Source organism: Apus apus, chromosome 2 (genome assembly GCF_020740795.1).
Source record: "Apus apus isolate bApuApu2 chromosome 2, bApuApu2.pri.cur, whole genome shotgun sequence".
Taxonomy (NCBI): Eukaryota; Metazoa; Chordata; class Aves; order Apodiformes; family Apodidae; genus Apus; species Apus apus.
In genome coordinates this window covers 25,069,346-25,087,071 of record NC_067283.1, presented here as the reverse complement: position 1 = coordinate 25,087,071, position 17,726 = coordinate 25,069,346, and the positions used below count along the sequence as shown (strand labels likewise).

At 40.2% G+C, this 17,726-nt stretch overlaps 2 protein-coding genes across 4 annotated transcripts in view; one reads left to right on the top strand and one right to left on the bottom strand.

Annotated features, from left to right (window-relative positions):
* Window positions 1–210: 210 nt before the first annotated feature.
* On the top strand, window positions 211–7,399 carry BET1 (Bet1 golgi vesicular membrane trafficking protein). 2 transcript variants are annotated; one of them, XM_051612057.1, is made up of 4 exons: window positions 211–415; window positions 3,058–3,155; window positions 5,562–5,618; window positions 6,165–7,399. In XM_051612057.1, the coding sequence occupies exons 1-4, from the start codon at window positions 397–399 to the stop codon at window positions 6,318–6,320; spliced, it is 330 nt and encodes a 109-aa protein (XP_051468017.1). In that variant the 5' UTR covers window positions 211–396; the 3' UTR covers window positions 6,321–7,399. The 2 variants fall into 2 exon arrangements, with proteins under 2 accessions (XP_051468017.1, XP_051468016.1); XM_051612056.1 differs by having other exon boundaries at window positions 215–415; window positions 3,058–3,173.
* Window positions 7,400–8,913: 1,514 nt separating this feature from the next.
* LOC127380557 (probable acyl-CoA dehydrogenase 6) overlaps window positions 8,914–17,726 on the bottom strand; it is a 74,836-nt gene continuing 66,023 nt past the window's right edge. Inside the window, exons 7-10 of one of the 2 annotated variants that reach the window (XM_051609706.1) lie at window positions 16,153–16,314; window positions 15,845–15,995; window positions 9,606–9,724; window positions 8,914–9,503 (exon numbers count right to left, since the gene is read on the bottom strand). In XM_051609706.1, the coding sequence (XP_051465666.1) occupies window positions 9,634–9,724; window positions 15,845–15,995; window positions 16,153–16,314 (404 nt within the window). In that variant the 3' untranslated portion in view covers window positions 8,914–9,503; window positions 9,606–9,633. Of the gene's footprint in view, window positions 9,725–15,844; window positions 15,996–16,152; window positions 16,315–17,726 lie in introns of both variants that reach the window. The other variant, XM_051609705.1, reaches the window with a different exon arrangement.

Sequence of the window (17,726 nt, the reverse complement as noted above, 5' to 3'; positions counted from 1 at the left end):
CCCTCCCCGTGAACAGCCCTCCCCGTGCCCGCAGGAGGCCCCGGGCCCCGCGACCCTCCCTGGCCCGCCCCGCCCCCAGGCCCCCGGGGCACTACAGCTCCCAGCAGCCCCCGCGGCACCGCAGGCACCGCAGGCACCACGGGCACCACGGGCACTACAGCCCCCAGCAGCCCCCGCGGCCGCCCCGCCCCGCGCTGCCGTACCCAGCGGGCCGCGCGGCGCCGCGCGCTGTCGTGGCGCTGGGCGGGTGAATGAGGCGCGGGCCGCGCCGGGGCTGCGTCTCGGCCGCGCCGGAGCCGGGTTGGGGCCGCTCCGCCGAGCCCCGCTCCCCTCAGGCCCTCTGGGCGCGGGAGTCGCTTCCATCCCCCTCGCCCCGCGGCAGCTCCGGGCGCAGCGATGAGGCGGGCCGGGCTCGGTAAGCGCGGCGGTCCAGCGGCCGGCCTGCGGGGCGCGGCCGCCGCCCGGGCTGGCGGGACGGCGGTGCCGGTGGGCAGCGGCCGCGGGGTGTCCCTCGGCTGGTGCGGGGGGGCTGAAGGGAGAGCAGGAGGGGTGAAGGGCGCGGCGGGGCTGGCCGGAGCAGCCCGTGCTCCCCTTAGGCCGCGCTGTGTGCGGCCTGCGGCAGCTGGGGCCGCCTGCGCAGGGCCTGGCCCGGGGCGGGGTCTCGGGGGTGGCTGCCCCCGAGCGGTACGTCGGTTCTCATCCTAGCTCTGCTGGACCTGCGGCGCAGCGCCGGGTGTTGTACTTGATCGTGTTCGTGAGTGGGTCTGATGCACTGTTTGAGCCATGCTGCCATGGATGGGCAGATTTGCCTTCTTCAGTCAAGTCCTTTCCTAATTCTGGGTTTGGTTTTTTGTTAATTTTGGTACTTTTGTGTGGTTTCCTGCTATATTTGGGGAGAAAAAAACCAACACAACAGCCGTTGTCAATCTATTACAAATATTATCTGATGCAAAGGCAGAAATCTCTGTAGCATTGCTGCTCAGTGTTTTGAGATGCTCAGGCCCCATTTTTCAGCCAACAGCCACGTTGATAATTATAAACTTCGAACTCCCATGTCATGTTCTAGAATCATGGAGGTGCAGTGACCTCGGAGTAAAACTTGGGTAATGTTTATGCCTTAGAAGTTTATGGCTGAATTCTGGAACCTCATAGAATAGGGATTGGAAGGGACCTCTGAAGATCCAACTCCCCTGCTGCAGCAGGAAGGAAAACCTAGGACAGATCACACAGGAAGGCATCCGAATGGGTCTTGAAAGTCTCCAGAGAAGGAGACTCCACAACCTCTCTGGGCAGCCTGTTCCAGTGCTCTGTCACTCTTAAAGTAAGGAAGCTCTTCCTCATGTTGAGGTGGAACTTTCTGTGTTGTAGCTTGGTGTTGTTTCCCCTCGTCCTATCACAGGGCACCACTGAAAAGTGTTTGGCCCATCTTGACATCTACCCTTCAGTTATTTATAAACACTAATCAGGTCCTCTCTTGGTCTTCTCAAGACTAAACAGCCCTAGGTCTCTCAGCCTTTCCTCATATGACAGATGTTCCAGTACCTTAATCACACAGAGGTGGGCATTTGATAATGCTTAGGTCCTCAGTCCTTTTGTCAGACTCTGCTCGCTCTTGGGTGGGAACTAGGAGGGGTTAGACTGAAGGCCATCTAGCTCAATGTGCTATTTCTGAAAAAGTGAAGTGATGGGTGTTTATGGAAGGAGTGCAAGGAAAAGAGTGTGCCTTCTTTTATCATGTATCTGGCTAATAATGACTTAAGGCATATCCTGAAACTACTTCTTAAAAAATCTTTTGGGAAGTCAAGCAGAGGACTTAAATGTCTACTCTAGCTTATAACAGTCATAATAGAATTTGCTGCTTTCCCCTGATGTTTCAACTGTTTGTCTAGAATTCTTTTTTATGTAGTAGGCTGGAGATGGAAGCTGGGCACCAGGACTTCTGTTGTGGCCAGCAGCTACCTCATACCTGTTTTTTAGCCTGTGGTTGTGTTACATCCATATTACAATGTCCTGCCATAAAACTGCCACGCTGAGGTTTGTCCTTCCTGTAAACAGTAGCCAGGCTTCTTCACAGTGCTTTCTGTTAATATACAGAAGTATCTGTGCCTATTTAAAAGCTTTGAGGCTGTTCACATCTGTTAGGACACAGTCTATGTAATAATAATGGTTATGGTATTTTGGCCTGAAGCTATATGGTATATTAACTTATAAAGATACTCAGAATTGTGAATCACTTGTAGGAAGTACTGTACTTAGATGCAGTTGTAAAAGAAGACAATGTGAACAACTCTTATCCCTAAAATGGTGTCATTTTAGTCAACTTTCTCTATGTGGCATTGATACTTTTTATTGGGGAGAAAGTGAATGTCTTAGCTCTCACTGTGATGAAATGGAAACATCCATTTCACCCAGTCTTGTTGAGAAGTTGCCATTAGCCTAATTTATAGAATAACATTAACACCATTTACTTTGCTGAATCAGTTGTATAGATAACAGTACTGAAGCTCCATCACCCAAAAAGCAAAGGCAGAGTAGGGTTACCACTGCAGGGTGGTGACAGAAGTGGCAGTGTTCTGTTCAGAGGCCTGGTGTCTCCTCCAGGGTCTTACTTTTAGAGAAATAAATGTAAGGATCAGGGTGTGCTCTCTCCTTTAAATGCAGGTGTGATCAAATAGTGTTAGAGAATGATCTCAGCTTTCCTATTTTGAGTTAGGTTTATCACTTTGTGTAGTGGCCTCGGTGCTTCCTTCACATGTCTGTGTAATGCCTAGGATGATTTCCATGGGAGTAATCTGAAAACATGATGTGGGAAAAGATTTGATATATTGAAATACAACCATTCCCCAGTTTTCCATCTTTGATTTGCATATTGATAGATAATTTTCAGATTTGAAAAAAGCTGAATCTCTGTCTCAGGAATATGCTGCACCTCTTCCTGATCACCAAGGGTGATGTTAGGGAAATGTGGTTTTAAATGGAAAGAGTGTATTTCCATGTGTGAAGATCACTTGCTGCAGTGGTGTTTTCTGTCTAACCTACTGACTCTTGTGTTTGTAGGTGATGGAGCACCTGCTGGTAACTATGGCTATACCAGCAGTGGATACAGTGTTTACGAAGAAGAAAATGACAGGTTAACAGAAAGTCTGCGTACCAAAGTCAGTGCCATTAAATCAGTAAGTATTTAATTATAGTGTTATCATCACATTTATTGAATTAAATTGTATGGACCAGTGGAGCAGTAGACTTAATTTAAAACGTAAATCTAGTGCAAGAAATAATTATTCTCAACCCACATGCACAATCATTCATTTGTATAACTGATTTTTCCTTTAATTAGATTTTTAGCTAGAGATGACCTTTTTGCTATCTTGAGGACAGCTGTGGTGTTGCTTATGGCTTACTGTCCTACAGTAGGAGTTCTTGTCCCTGCAGAAACTACAAAATGTGTGTTTAGGTCAATAAACTGGTTTAGGGTCATTTAAGAAAATGGACTTTTTGGTGTTGTCAGTGGGGCTCATCAGCTTCTACTGTATCTGCTGATAAATCTACAATGTGAAAACAGCTGTTAAGAAATAGCATGCTAATATACTCTGGAAGATAAATTTGTTGGTTTAATGATTCTGATTCCTTCCAGAGATTGAGAACTTCTTTCAAGCAACCTAACTGAAAGACAGCTCTGTGATTAAAATTGGGGGGGGATGTTTCCTTAACAACTTGAGATTTATTTTTTTTTTAAACACATTCTTAGCAGTAGGTGCTGTATCTATGTATGTAGTACAAGCCAATGAATTCTTAGGCCTGAACTAATTAAAATTCCTGTTGGTAATTATATCCCTTGGCTTAAAAGTAATCTGTCTAGTTTAAAATAGAAAATAAAATCTTGGGCTCAAGTTGAGAAATTATCCACCTACATGAGTTAGAATAAGTTAGGGGTTAAAAAAAAGATTTCACCTTTGTTACATAATTTAATTTCTCATCTCCTCTTGTGTATTGTATTCCAAATCAGTGTCACAGGTTGTTAACAGTGTGGTTGACATTGCTCCATGGAGCAGCATGTGTGTTCTTTCTGCAGTTGTGTCTTTTAATGCAGTGTAATGATCTTGGAGTATGGAATAATCTTCAGATAATCTTCTTAGAAACTTCATGGTTCACTCTTGACTTGATAGGTTGTGGTGAAATGCAGCAATGAGTAAGAAACAATGAGATTCAGGTTGTGTCACAAAATAAATAAAAGGGTTTTGGCTAATGTAAAGCATCGAGGCCTGGAGCACATTTCCCTCCCTTCTAGGAGCTGAGCTGGTTATTCAAGGCAAATGTGTTAATAAGAATAGTTACAGAGGACGAGCTGCTAAGAAGCCTCATTTGGGGTTTTCCCCCATTTCACTTGGGAGCTGCTTTTAAGCCAAGATTCTCCTGGCTGGCCCTCACCTTTGCTGTGTTGCAGCTCTGTTTGTGTCTGGTCTCATACCTCCCTGGTTCTGACCCTTACCTGCAGACTTGACTTTCTGGTTTGGCCTTGGACTTGTCTCATAGCTGTGGATGTGCTGGGTGATCACCAGGCTGTCACTGACCTTGGTTACTACCTCTGGACTGACTGTTACATACACACTTAGAATCATAGAATCATAAAATGGATTGGATTGGAAGGAACCTATAAGGGTCATGTAATCTGATCCCCCTGCAATAAGCAGGGATCTCCAAATAGACCAGATTGCTCAGAGCCCTTTCAAGCCTGACCCTTAATGTCTCCACCACCTCTCTAGGCACCACCCTCATATTAAATAACTTTTTCCTCATGTCCAACCCAAATCTACCCTTCTCTAGCTTAAAACCATCCCCCCCTTGTCCTATTGTTACATGCCCTTGTGAACAGGTCTTCCCCAGCCTTCTTATAGGCCCCTTTCAGGTATTGGAAGGCTGCTATAAGGTCCCCCCGGAGTCTTCTCTTTTTCAGGCTTAGCAACCCCAACTCCCTCAGCCTGTCTTCAAAAGAGAAGTGCTCCAGCCCTCTAATCATTTTGCCTCCTTGTCCTGCTGCACCCTTGCTGTTTCATGACGCAAAGCAGAGATGGAATAGGAAAGTTCACAAAAGAAATTCCCATTTATGGCATAGAAGCAACTTGTCAAAATAGATGTATTAGCAGGTTACAGGCATAAGCAACATTGACTTAATGTGAGTGCTTGTGGTCCTCTGTGCTGCATGCCAGTAGTTTTAACAGCTGTTCCAGTAAATTGATTGTTGCTACTTAGACTTGAGTAAATCTTGAATTTTTGAAAGTCTGTGTAACAGTTCTAATAAGGTGCTCTCTGTTAAAGGAGAAAAGGAGAGAGGAGCATTGTGTACCTTCTCTGACTTCTCTCGTTTAGTTAAGTGACAAATACTTTCCTAAGGGTCAGTGACGGAATACTGTGGGTGTTATTTTGTTATTTGAAAAGACCGGGTATTATTTTCACATTCTATGTGGGGAAATACTAGTCTTGTCATGTAATTCAGACTGGTTTCTCTAACCTATGTATAACTGTTTACTCACATTTAATGCTTTTTGGGTTTTTTTTAATAGCTTTCCATTGAAATTGGAACAGAAGTTAAAAACCAAAACAAAATGTTATCAGAAATGGTAAGTATTTAGTCACTAACTTTCTCTAAATATGGGGCAGGATTTAGAAGTTAGTAATTTAAAGCATTTCTCCTTTTAATATAAACATCTGTATTAAAATGCTGACAGCTTATTGTTGACTGTAAATTGTGATGAATTCCTAAGCAATATTTCTATTCAAAAAGTTAGATGTGCCAGTGCATTACTTCCAGGGCACAACCAAGGTCTCTGTACTTCAGATACAATATTTTTTTTTCACTTAGCGAATGTACAGTATTATTAGAAAGGCAGTTCAATGTTTAATTGTATTTAAGAATAGAAGAGAGATACAAAAAATAAGGAAGTAAAAAATTACTTTTTTGCTTACATATTGCTTTGGTCTTGGAAAAAAAATATCTTTGGATAAATGGGTGAAAGTTTTTCCTGGCTAATTTTCAGAAACTGCCTCTGAAATAATTGTTCTGGAAAATTTGAAAAAAAAAAAAAAGGAAAAAACTACACTTAACAAGCTCTCAGAGTAGAATAACATGGTTTTTAGTGTATTGTTTCTTTCTTTCTTTAATGTAGGATAATGATTTTGAATCTACGGGTGGACTTCTGGGTGCAACCATGGGCAGACTGAGAACACTCTCTAGAGGAAGCCAGACAAAGCTATTATGCTACATGATGCTCTTTGCATTGTTTGTTTTTTTTGTATTATACTGGATTATTAAACTGAGGTGATGCATGTTACCTTTGGTTTAAACTGTATAATTTCAACTATAAAGCAGTCTTAATTAATGAAGACATTGATCTGAAGTGACACATTCTGTTGATAAAACACAGTGAAATTGTTGTAAATTGCATTAATTCTTAATGCAATATTATAGTTTTCTTAATGAATCATACTCTTTCCCATCATTCCCTGTTTTGGGGGGACTGTTTGTAAATATGCAGAAGCTGCTAACATAGTTGGTTGCTTTTTTAGGGGAAAATAGTTTTTAGACTTGATCTTAAAAATACAGAAAAAATGGTTGCTCAGATACTAAGTAATTGCAGAATTAAAAGGCTTTCATTCTGCTATTCATTCTGGGCCATGCTCTAAATTAGAGCTCCAGTTTCAGACATACAGTAAATTCTAGGTTGCAGAAGTATGAATAAAACTTTAATCTTTCTAAATTGGTTTTATCTGGATTTTTAAAAGGCTGGCCTGAAACTAACAAATGTAATAAGGGTAGGATACCCCCAACAATTATTTCTTTGGCTAGGTCTGACACCATATGTGTTTGAGTAGCTTAAACTGTGTGTTTGGGGGAGAAGTTACTTAAAACTGGATTTTTTTTAATTTAAATGTGGCAAATCATGCTTACACATCTAGTCTTCTAAGCAAATGCCTTTGGTCATTGGGATCAACCAATATGGATACAAATGTTTTCTTTATATTTAAAGTATTTAAAACTTAATGATTCTGTTGAATCACTAAAGCTTCTACCATTACTGTGTTTACTTTTCAATCTGTGATGATCCCTAAATCTACACTGCATGATGTCTGAAATATGAGGTCAGATGTATTGAATTTTATATGAAAGTGTATTATGATGTACCTGTTGGAGGTGCTGTCATATTGTTTTTTATTTTGAAGACTTAGCTTTGGTTCAGCAGATAGTTTCTAATAGTTGAAGCTATTACATTGCTGAGTTTAACATTCAAAAAATAAAGTTTCCTAGATACTGTAATTGTATCTACGATTTTGGAAAAAACTTTTCTAGAAACACTGTATAACTAATTACAAACTGCCAAATAAAGTGTCCTGCAGTATTCTAGCTAGAGTTGTGTATATGCATTCTTTTCTACTGTAGAATACCAATGTATTTTTTGGAAGTGATGCTGCATTTAAGGGTCAATACTTGAGTGTGGGAGCACTACTAGAATAAGAAATGGAGGAGTATGCTACACTTTCATATTTTACTTCATACCTTGTGGAAGTATGACATGGAAATCACTTAGCTAATACAAAACACACAATGTGTAAAAGTAATTAAAGCTCAAATATGTCTTGATTAGTATTTGTTCAATGGCCTACAGTGCTTTTATAGTAACAGAACACCTAAATACCAACACCAGGATAATGCACTGTCTTTATATGACAATTGCTAGGCTTGTCAAACAAGTATAGCATTCCCAAAGCTGGGTAATAGGTTATCGTTTGCCATCCAAACTTGATGCACTTGTGTAATTTTAATAAGACAGTGGAGTGCAGTGTACCTAAGCAGTGAGATGATACTTACTGAAGTATCTGTTTGACAATCACACTCCCCTGATAGATGATCATCTTCTAGAAATACAATTCTGGCTCTTAAATATGGTGTCTGAACAATCTCTATAGACATTTATTTGTATTTTTTTTAGTGATCAACTGCTATTGTTGTCTACGTAGGGTGGCAAATGGGGAAAAAAAAACAAACCCTTAAGCACAAGGAATATATGAAGGCTCCAGTCAGTGTTCTACATCTATTAGAAAACACACAAGGGTTTATTTTTTTTTAATTAAGTGCTGAAACAGAGCTCTATTAGGGTCTTTTAACATGAACATTCTGAACAGAAAGGTAACTGATTATACAGAGTGAAAACTGGCATTTGTTTTTATGTTATTTTGCAGGGTGTAGCACATTTCCCTTCAAATGCAGTAAAAGGTCAATTTTTCAGTTTAAAATCTGAACTGGAATCCTGCAGGTTTTCTTAGAATGGTTAAGGCAAATTGATGTAAAGGTGAAACTCCTTTGCAAATATGTCATGTGGAGATGGGGAATGGCAGTTTGGGTGAACCATGCATTGTGGCCTTAAAATTCTCCTCAGCATCTGCACTTGCTTTTCTGGTCATTTTCTGGTACAAAACTATTACTCTGACAGGACTTAAAATTCACAAATGTATACCAGCATTTCAGGATTGTGTAGTATGACCTAGTAGAATAAAGTACACTATACAGTGGGTGGATAGAAAAGTAACAGTATCAATAATGGTACTTTTACAAAGTTGCAGTTAATAGCAGCTACCTAAGAATACTGCCATTACGTTTATTCTTGTTTTTCAAAATATTCTATAAATAATTTTTACAAAGTATTTATATATTGTGTTTCTGAGTTTAGTGTAATTTAAGAGTATCTACCAAACACACAGATTCTTTCCAGGTGGAAGGAAACACCATCTTTGAACTATCAGACTGTTGACATTGTAGTAGTATCATGAGGATTCCTTAGAAAATACTTAATCGACACATTCATTTGATTACAAGGACAATTTCACTGAAGCTTTTTTTTTGCAATAATATGGACTGACTTGTCTGGCTTAAGTGTTTATTTTAGGAAGAGTTTAATTACACACAATTTTCATGTTAACATGTTAATTCTAAATATTTTTATTTAATAATTACACACAAAACATGGCAACTTACTGCTGAACATCAGGCCTCCAAAAGCTTCAGATACAATTAGTCATTTCTTTTCAGAATTCCACAGATAAAAATCAACCCCCATTCCCACCACCACACCCATTACAGAGCAGCACAAGTCAATGTAAACATGGCAAAGATGACACAACTCATTTTTATTTTAAAAGTGAAAGACAGAGAAGGTGCTTGTAATTGAGAGCAAAATAACTTCCAGTATTTTAATACTGCAGGGAATAATTTGTGCTTTAATCTTGAAAGCAAAGCTACACTGCAATTAGATTAGGCTACTAGTGAAATCATAGCTCTACCCATATGGAAGTTAGTTATGTTTCTTAACTGTTGGCTTAGATGCTCTAAAATGTAGATATACCTTGATTAAAGATGACAGGTTTTTTGGGTGCTTTGTCTGGATCACTAGACACCCTCCAAAGCAGTAACTCTTGCAGGAGACCAGAGTTTCTTACCGACAAATTTTATACTGGAGAACATGTAGAATGAAAATGGTAAGAGACCTTGGTGAGCATTTTTCATGTACTTGTTCTTACCTTCAGTGTGCAATAGAAACCATGCCCTTGCTTACTTTATTTCAAGCAAGACTGGAGATAACATCACTTGCTTGGAAGTGTTTCCATGTATTTGCATATGATGGAAAGCATCGTTTCATCCGTACCACCTCCTATTGACATTAATCTAAAGTCTCTGTAGAAATATAAAGAGTGGATTTAAACATTTGCATGCTGTACTGATGGAACAAGTACAGAACTGTACATACACATCGATTCTATGCATTTATTACGGAGCTGCATTTAGTACCTTGAAATGCCTTGTGCATATAAGTATATACATGGTGTGGACAAACGTCAGCATTGTAAATACCACTCTTTTGTGTACAGGGATATTGCTAATTCAAAATCAAAAGGCTTAAGATACAATTTGTCATGTCAAATTTTCAAATTATTTTAAAAATAACCTTACCTTGGCATAACACTGTATTTTCATCTATAAAGAAGTTAAAGCCTTTCCTAGCACACAACTGCCCATGCTTAAGCCCAGCCAGACCTGCAGCTGGGCTCCATACAGACTTCTGGTTTAGATCTGGTCACTTTGGACTGGTATATAAAGCATCACAGCCTCTTGGCAGGGTTTGCTGCTGGACTGCCTGCTCCAATGACCTACATGTTACGTACTAACACCAACTTTCTGCAGAACACCTCCTCCACTGCCTCCTCTTGCTGAGATCGTCTGCAGTACTTCCCACAACATCCCTGCTTTCCTTTGCCAAAGCTGTAGGTGCCTAAACCTGCATATTAATTTTAGGAGGGCAGAGAGCTTTTGAAGGGCGAGCATTGAAAAGTGTTGCAGCCCTTAACTTAGTTTAACTGTGTGGTAAAAAGAGTTTTAGTCAATCAGTATGTGAGGTACTGGAGAATTGTACTGAGAAGGTACATTTTCATTGAAGTTTTTAATCAAGAAGCATCCTGATCTCCTTAAAGGCTTATGTGAGATGTGGCATAATCCATACTAGTGTTATATAGTATTATAGTATAGCATTAAATAGTACGATAGTATAGTATTAGTATACATAGTATTACTTATTAGCAATATTAGTATATTACTTATTACTATTCTACTAACATATACTAATATTACTTATTACTAATACTAGTTTAGTATTATATAGTATATAAAGGTTCTCTGCTTTAAAAATTCATGGCTGCTCCAAACTTATTTACTTTTGATATTTCTAACTGCAGTCGTTTAAAAACTGCCATTAATATCACTGAGTCATCCCTAACAGTATTGCCTAAGTTCCCTGTGGTAGCCAGATAGCAGACTGCTGCAACCTTAAGCAGTTTTCTTCACAAATTTCTCCTCTGGGGAGAAAAAAACCCCACCAAATTAAGCCATGAGATACTGGAGTTCTGCTAAACTACCTCTGCTTAAATTCAGTAGCCTGAAGATTCCCTGTCTTCCTATGGGTCTTGTTGATGGCAGTGGAACTGAAACAACAGTAGGTGACTTGTTCTTCATACTGCAGTGCTGCCTGCTTTTTGAAGTTGCGGAAAGCCTCTGCTAGTGCTTAGCATCCTGTATCTTCACAGCACTGTAGCTACAGTAAGTAATCAATCCTCAGACCTCCTCTGTGATGCTGATAAAAGCCCTCCATTTGCAGCAGGAATCCTGGCCACATGAGGCTTGTTTATATCAAGTTATAAATAGGCAGTGGTAGGATCTGGCTTCAGTGGTGTGTGACAGAGATGTCAGGTTATTACATAGCCATTACATAAATATAACTTAAAAAAAGAAAATCCACAACAAAAGACCTTTCACATGTGTTTTTGTGTCTGTACAAAATTGCTGATAATATTTTTGTTTCTATGGGTGAGACATGAAGTATTTCCTCCAAAATCTATAGGCAGGCAACTAATGCTAATCTCTTCCCCATGGAGAGAGGACAGAAGGTTTCACCCAGTGCAAGAGGCCTGAGATGACAAAAAACTCAAATGATGTTAATCTAGCAGCCCTCTTCTGGGAAAGGACTTGCTTTCAGCATAAGAGAACAAAACCGTGGGACTAACTATCCTGCCAGGAGCTCTGTGAGGAAGCTGGGGATAGTAAAGTAAGCTTCTGTATCAGCTATTTATTGTAAGTTTATGTTATATCAATAATACATGATTAACATAGCATATAAATAGTTTAATATATAAAAATATTAGAATTCTGTTACTTTAGGCAGTCTACATCTGGGATCCCTGTGTTCTGGCACAGCAACACTTCACTTTCCAATCCCTCAGTCACCTCTTTGCTGCCCCCATGACAGAGCAGCACACCTTGCAAACACTGAGAGGAGCCCAATGCATTATCTGTCCTCAATGGAGATGTCCTCACTTAACTTTAAAGTGCTGAGAAAATAAGTAATTTTCTTTTTCTTCTCTGGCAGTGACCAGTGCCACTCAGATGGGGAAGAAAGCAAGTTTTGTTGACTCCAGGTCTGGTTTTCCCTTGCAGCCTGGTTTCCCAGCAGCAGTCCCTCAGAGACTGCTCCCTGCTGCTCCCTCCTTCCCTGGTTAGGAGGCCATTGGTATGGCATCTTGCTAAATCCTTCTCTAGGTTTCTGTGGCTCAGAGTATCACTGCTTTCCAGAAGGCCAGTTACACACTGCTTCCTTTCAGCACAAACTGCACTTGATTACAAAAGGTTTACCCTTTTTTATCACAGTAACAATGTTCAAATTGTATAACTGGCAAGATTTTTCTCCACAATATGTACTGATGAACCCTGAAGTCTAGTATCTTGTGACCTCCCCCATCTTCCAACTCAGCTAGATTGCTTATAGGCTGTCCAAATGAAGCAGCAGCTAAAGGAGACTGCAACCCAGAGGAAGAAGTCTGAGCTGATACCATCCAGCGGCAGCCTCTGGCACAGGCCAGCTGCCAGCACCCATGCCATGTGCTTCATCTCAAATTCCCTCTCAAAGTACCCCTAAAAGTCAACTGACGTGGTAGACAGGCATCTATTGCAAAACCTCAGTGAAAAAAAAAGTTGAAACTACAGATTTGTTCTCACAGATCACTGAGGAATAGCTGTTTTGTCCCATGAGTTAGGTACTGACTTCAAATCAAATTGGTTTTGTCAACAGACATTGATGGGTTTTGCAGTTTTTGGTACAACCATAAATTGTGATAATGACAAAGACTGATTTAAAAATCTAATTGTCTAGTCTCATTCTAGTTTAGACATACTTTGCAAGGAATGAAAGAATATAAAAAATTAAACAAAGAATTAAACGGAACAAAATATTTCAGCTGAATATAAAAAATAATTTAGAAAGAAATGCATTAGTTATTAAAAAAATTCTACTTAAAACTATAGAGAAATTTTATTTTTAACTATCCTTAATTACAAAGAAAACTTCATATTGCAATACCTAGGTGACAGTTGAGGGAAAAGAGACAAATCAGTTTTTCTTCTGCAGCTATGTGTATTTGCAATGCCATTTATACTTTATCTGTTTCACGAGTAGTCAATCAATATTTTTCCTTATTGCTTTCTCAAGTCTTTCACAATGCAGCAAATAAAGAAATTATAGCATTTTCCCCATTAGACCCCTCAGGATTAAGACCTGTAAGAACTGGCAGCAGTTAAACACACTTCTTAGTGTTTAGGGTCATTCTTAATTTGTAAAAACCCAACTTTTAAAAAAAATGCCGGACAAGTTCTTTCTAGAACAACTTAAGTGTACATAATTGCTATTAAAATATATAGATTGCTACCTGAAATTTTTAAAAAATCATGTTATGGAATCTGAAAAATTGCAGTATACTTTCTACAATACATACTTTCTACTTTCTACCCCTCTGATCTCTCAGAACCTGGGGTTTTCCTATAGATTGTGCGTTTGTTCAATAGTTGACTTTTCCTAAGTCATGATGTCATACGGGGAGAGAAAAATAAACAAACACAACTCCAGTCTGGCATTTTCCTTCTGCAGAATCCTGTTAGCAGGGTAAAGTCTGGAAAGCCCACATTTACTGTTTATTATTGGCTTTTATGTTTCTATCAAACCCTTTGATATTTGGGCTCAAAACTTTTTTTTCCAACCCATTCTCCATCTCAGATTTCCTACAACAGGAAAGAAAACATTTGGATATGCACAATCGCCCCAGTATAGACACTTAAGTTGCGAAACAGCTATCTTCATACCTTCTAGATAATAGAGCACTTGAGAAAAGTCACTTGTTCCATGAAGTTTGAAAGATTAATTATTAATATTATAGATGTGAATAAAGTTATTTGGCAGACAGTTTTGCACTGCATCTGTTTATTATCACCTCACCAAGACCAATAACTAAAATTCAAAGACTTCATGCACTAATCATGCATTATATGCCGTGTGTCCTTTGAGGAGTAACAGCCTAACATGTATCAAAGATTAACGTGGAATTTCCAGTGTCCTTGAAAACTTGGTTAGGATTATGCTACAAAAATCTTTGTACTTTCTGACTAGATGTCATGCTGTGCAGTTACACTGCTTGCTGCTGGACAAACATCACAGTGACGTGAATGGTTATTCAGACTGCTATACAAAAAAAGAGCAGCTTTAGGAAAGTCATTGCTTTGCTTATCACTACAGATTAAAAAGCTTCTAACTTGAACCTGTAATTGTTTATTTAGGTAATTACTTCTCCCTTCCTGGAGCTTATGGTTACTCAATGATGGAATTTTACTGATTCACAGAAAGTTTTAGAGTACAGATATCACACCACTTCTAGCCTCATTTAGAACAGTGGTTGTTTTAAAGGCAGAAAGATATGTTTCTTTAGCCAGCTGACACAGTTTATACTAATAGGAAATACTCTGGATTTCATCTGAGAAAAAATGTGACTCTGGTGTACTTAGAAACCACTCTGGAACTCACTCAGAAAAGCTCTGCCCACATTTAGCAATAGTATACTGGGGTAGGGAATCTAAAGACAGATCAAAACTACATACATGCAGATGGCTTCATCTCTGTACATTACAACCTTGATAGTAAGAGCTTCAAGACAAGGATTAATTTTATTCAGAGTGCCTACTGCAGTAGATACTAATATCTGAATCACCAGAGACATTTAGCTGCTAATAAAGAAGCTGTGAAAAAAGTAACTAAGAAACCCCATCATGTTGACAGACAGCTCAAAACTACCACTGTACAGCAGTCTGTACCTTCACTAGAAAATATCAGGAATCCAGAAATCGAAAACATTTGAAAATCTCTCTGACTTACCACAATGGCATTCTTGTTCATAAAACACTGTTAAAAACAGAAAAAGTAACTCAACCTACCAAAAAACACAAGCTTTTTACAGAGAGGTTTTTTAAGTGTTCTGCTCTCACTTTACACAGGTATATTCACCAAAATTTTCAACCAACTGAACCACTAACTAGTTGTCCTAACCTTTGGTTAGGTATCATAATCTATATAGGGCTGAGCTGAAATCTGTTATTGCAAGAAAATCAGAGTTCCATTTTGGTCCTTCTACAGAATATAAGACGCTGGGACTAGAATTTTCCTAATAACTGCCAGGGAAACTGTTTGCTTGTACAGAATTTTGCTCTAAGTAGTTATACAGCAAAATTCCAAGGGCTTGGCACGGGACTTAATCAATTTGCAAAAAGGCATCTGTATCATTTCAATGATCTAACAACTTGCTGGAAGTAGGTACATGTCTCATACATCTTGCATGGTGGGTGGTGTGACTCATCAGGGAGAACCTGCTATCAGAAAAGACTTCTGTGGGAGCCTAATGGGGAACTCTGGTTTCACACATAGACTTGAGGTGGACATATGGAGAAAAAGATGAAGCTGATTTTAATTTGTCCCTTGCAGTTTGGAATAACTGTTTGCTGTTTTGCTTTAATTCTGTTCCTGTAATCAAGATTACAAGCAGAGGGGGGGAAATAAAAAATCACTTGTTGGTAGGCTTCCCCTTTTTTCTTGTCCTGTTGCCTGGTAGAAGCTGAAGAACCATCAGTGAAAACATGGAATTTACTTCTGTCACCTGACATTCAAGCTAAACTGCAAGTAGATCAAACAACTCAGTTGTAATGCTAAGCCAAGATCTGTCAAACGAATAGTCTTCCTGACATGTGTCACCCACAGGACTATGGATGCCCTTGCATCCAGAGCATAACTCAGTGGCACACCATTCAGTGGGACAATACCATTCACATCAGTTAGGAGCTGGTGCCCTTTTCAGTGGGTGATCTTGTAGCAGAACATTTAAGAGGCCAAATTTCAGTAAAGGCATTTCCAATTTTCACCACTCGCTTGCTTACCTGTAAAACCTGCTCACCAGAACCTCGCTGGTGAATCCCATTCCTCCCCAAAACTGGAGACAGCTATCACTCACTTCACGGGCCAGACGACCCGCCTTTAGCTTAGCCATGGAAGCATATTTTGTCACATCGTTGCCTTCCACATAGAGAGCTAAAAACAATCATAAAAATACATACGCACAGTTACACTCACACCATCACTGATCACAGCCTGCCTCTCTGGCAACCACCTCCCCGTGTTCCTTTAGTCTGACCACGTTCTTTGCATGAGGAGAAGCAGATCTGGGAAGGCAGATGTGGGAGCTCACCAACGGAGCGGTACAGCAGCGAGCGGAGGAGCTCCACGTCGGTGGCCAGCTCAGCCAGGCGGAAGTGCACGGCTTGGTTGTGCAGGACGGCACGGCCAAACGCTTTTCTCTGGCGAGTGTACTCAACAGTTTCTTGTATTAGAGTTTCCAGCGGTGCCAGGGCTTGAAGAAGCAAAGCACAGAACAAGACATCATTTCATCCAGATCTGTTGCTTTAATTCTTGTTGAAACAGACTTTTTTTTTTAAACATTGTACATACAGTGCATTATGCTTTCTAACCTATATTCCTGGAATTGCCATTTGCATACAGAAATAAACCAAGGAAATATTTTAAAGACAGTCCTGGGCTGCATCAAAAGAAGCATGGCCAGCAGGTTGAAGGAGGTGATTCTCTTCCTCTGTTCTGCTCTGGTGAGACCTCACCTGGAGTACTATGTCCAGTTCTGTGATACTCAGCACAGGAAAGACATAGACCTGCTGGAGTGGGTCCAGAGGAGGGACACAAAAACAATCAGAGGGATGAAACACCTCTCCCATGAAGAAAGGCCGACAATGTTGGGGTTGTTCAGCCTAGAGAAGAGAAGGCTCCACAGTGACCTTATTGCAGCTTTTCAATACTTACAGGGGGTTTATGAAAAAAAGATTAGGAGAGACTTTTTACCAGGGACTGTAGTGACAGGACAACGGGGAACAGCTCTAAACTGAAAGAGCATAGATTTGGATGGACCATAAGGAAGAAATTTTTTACTGTGAGGGTGGTGAGACACTGAAACAGGTTGCCCAGAAAAAGTGTGGATTCCCCATCATCGGAAGTGTTCATGGTCATGTTGGACTGGGCTTTGAGCAACCTAATCTAGTTGAAGATGTTCCTACCCATGGCAGGGGAACTGGATGTGATCTTCAATGTCCCTTTCAACCCAAACCATTCTGTGATGCAATGACTACAGACTTTTAGAGCTTTTTAGAGCTAACGTGGCAGAGCTTAGCTGTGTAGCAAACAGCAATGTAACCCAGCATGTTGTGAATACCACGACTGCCAACAGCCCTGTACAAGGAACAGCACACAATACTTTCCCAGTCATATAAGGACAGAGAAATACCATTCTTTACAGTGAAACTCATTTTCTCTCTGCATATTTTTTCCTCATATATTTGTTTCCCCTTTTGTCTTGTAGTGTTCTCCACATCCTCAGACAAACTTGGCCCTATGGGTTTTAGCTGGCAGCACATGCAGGAAATATCACTCTAGGTCAGCCTAAGGAATGCATGGTCTACCACACAGCTGAGAAATGAGAAAGCACTTGAATTTGCCAGATCCAGAATAATCTTTTCTTCGTGCCTCCATCCAAATTGTATTTTTTCCACTTGAAACTTCTGCTCACTGTAAACACACTTTGCCTTGCTACTTCTCTCAAAACAAAAGGAAATGAATGTATTTTTCTTAGGCTGTGGCTGATTGCTCTCTAGCAAGATGCACAGTGAGCTCCAAGCTGAGCAATCTGTCCCTTAACAACGTGCGCTGCCCATGTAAAAGGATCTGTCATCCTGCATCCTGGCCATGACTCAATGGTGC

Coding starts and splice junctions, on each gene's coding strand:
- BET1 (XM_051612056.1), top strand. Junction 3,174..5,561: donor AAGTCAGTGCCATTAAATCA/GTAAGTATTTAA, acceptor TTTTTTTAATAG/CTTTCCATTGAAATTGGAAC. Junction 5,619..6,164: donor ACAAAATGTTATCAGAAATG/GTAAGTATTTAG, acceptor TCTTTAATGTAG/GATAATGATTTTGAATCTAC.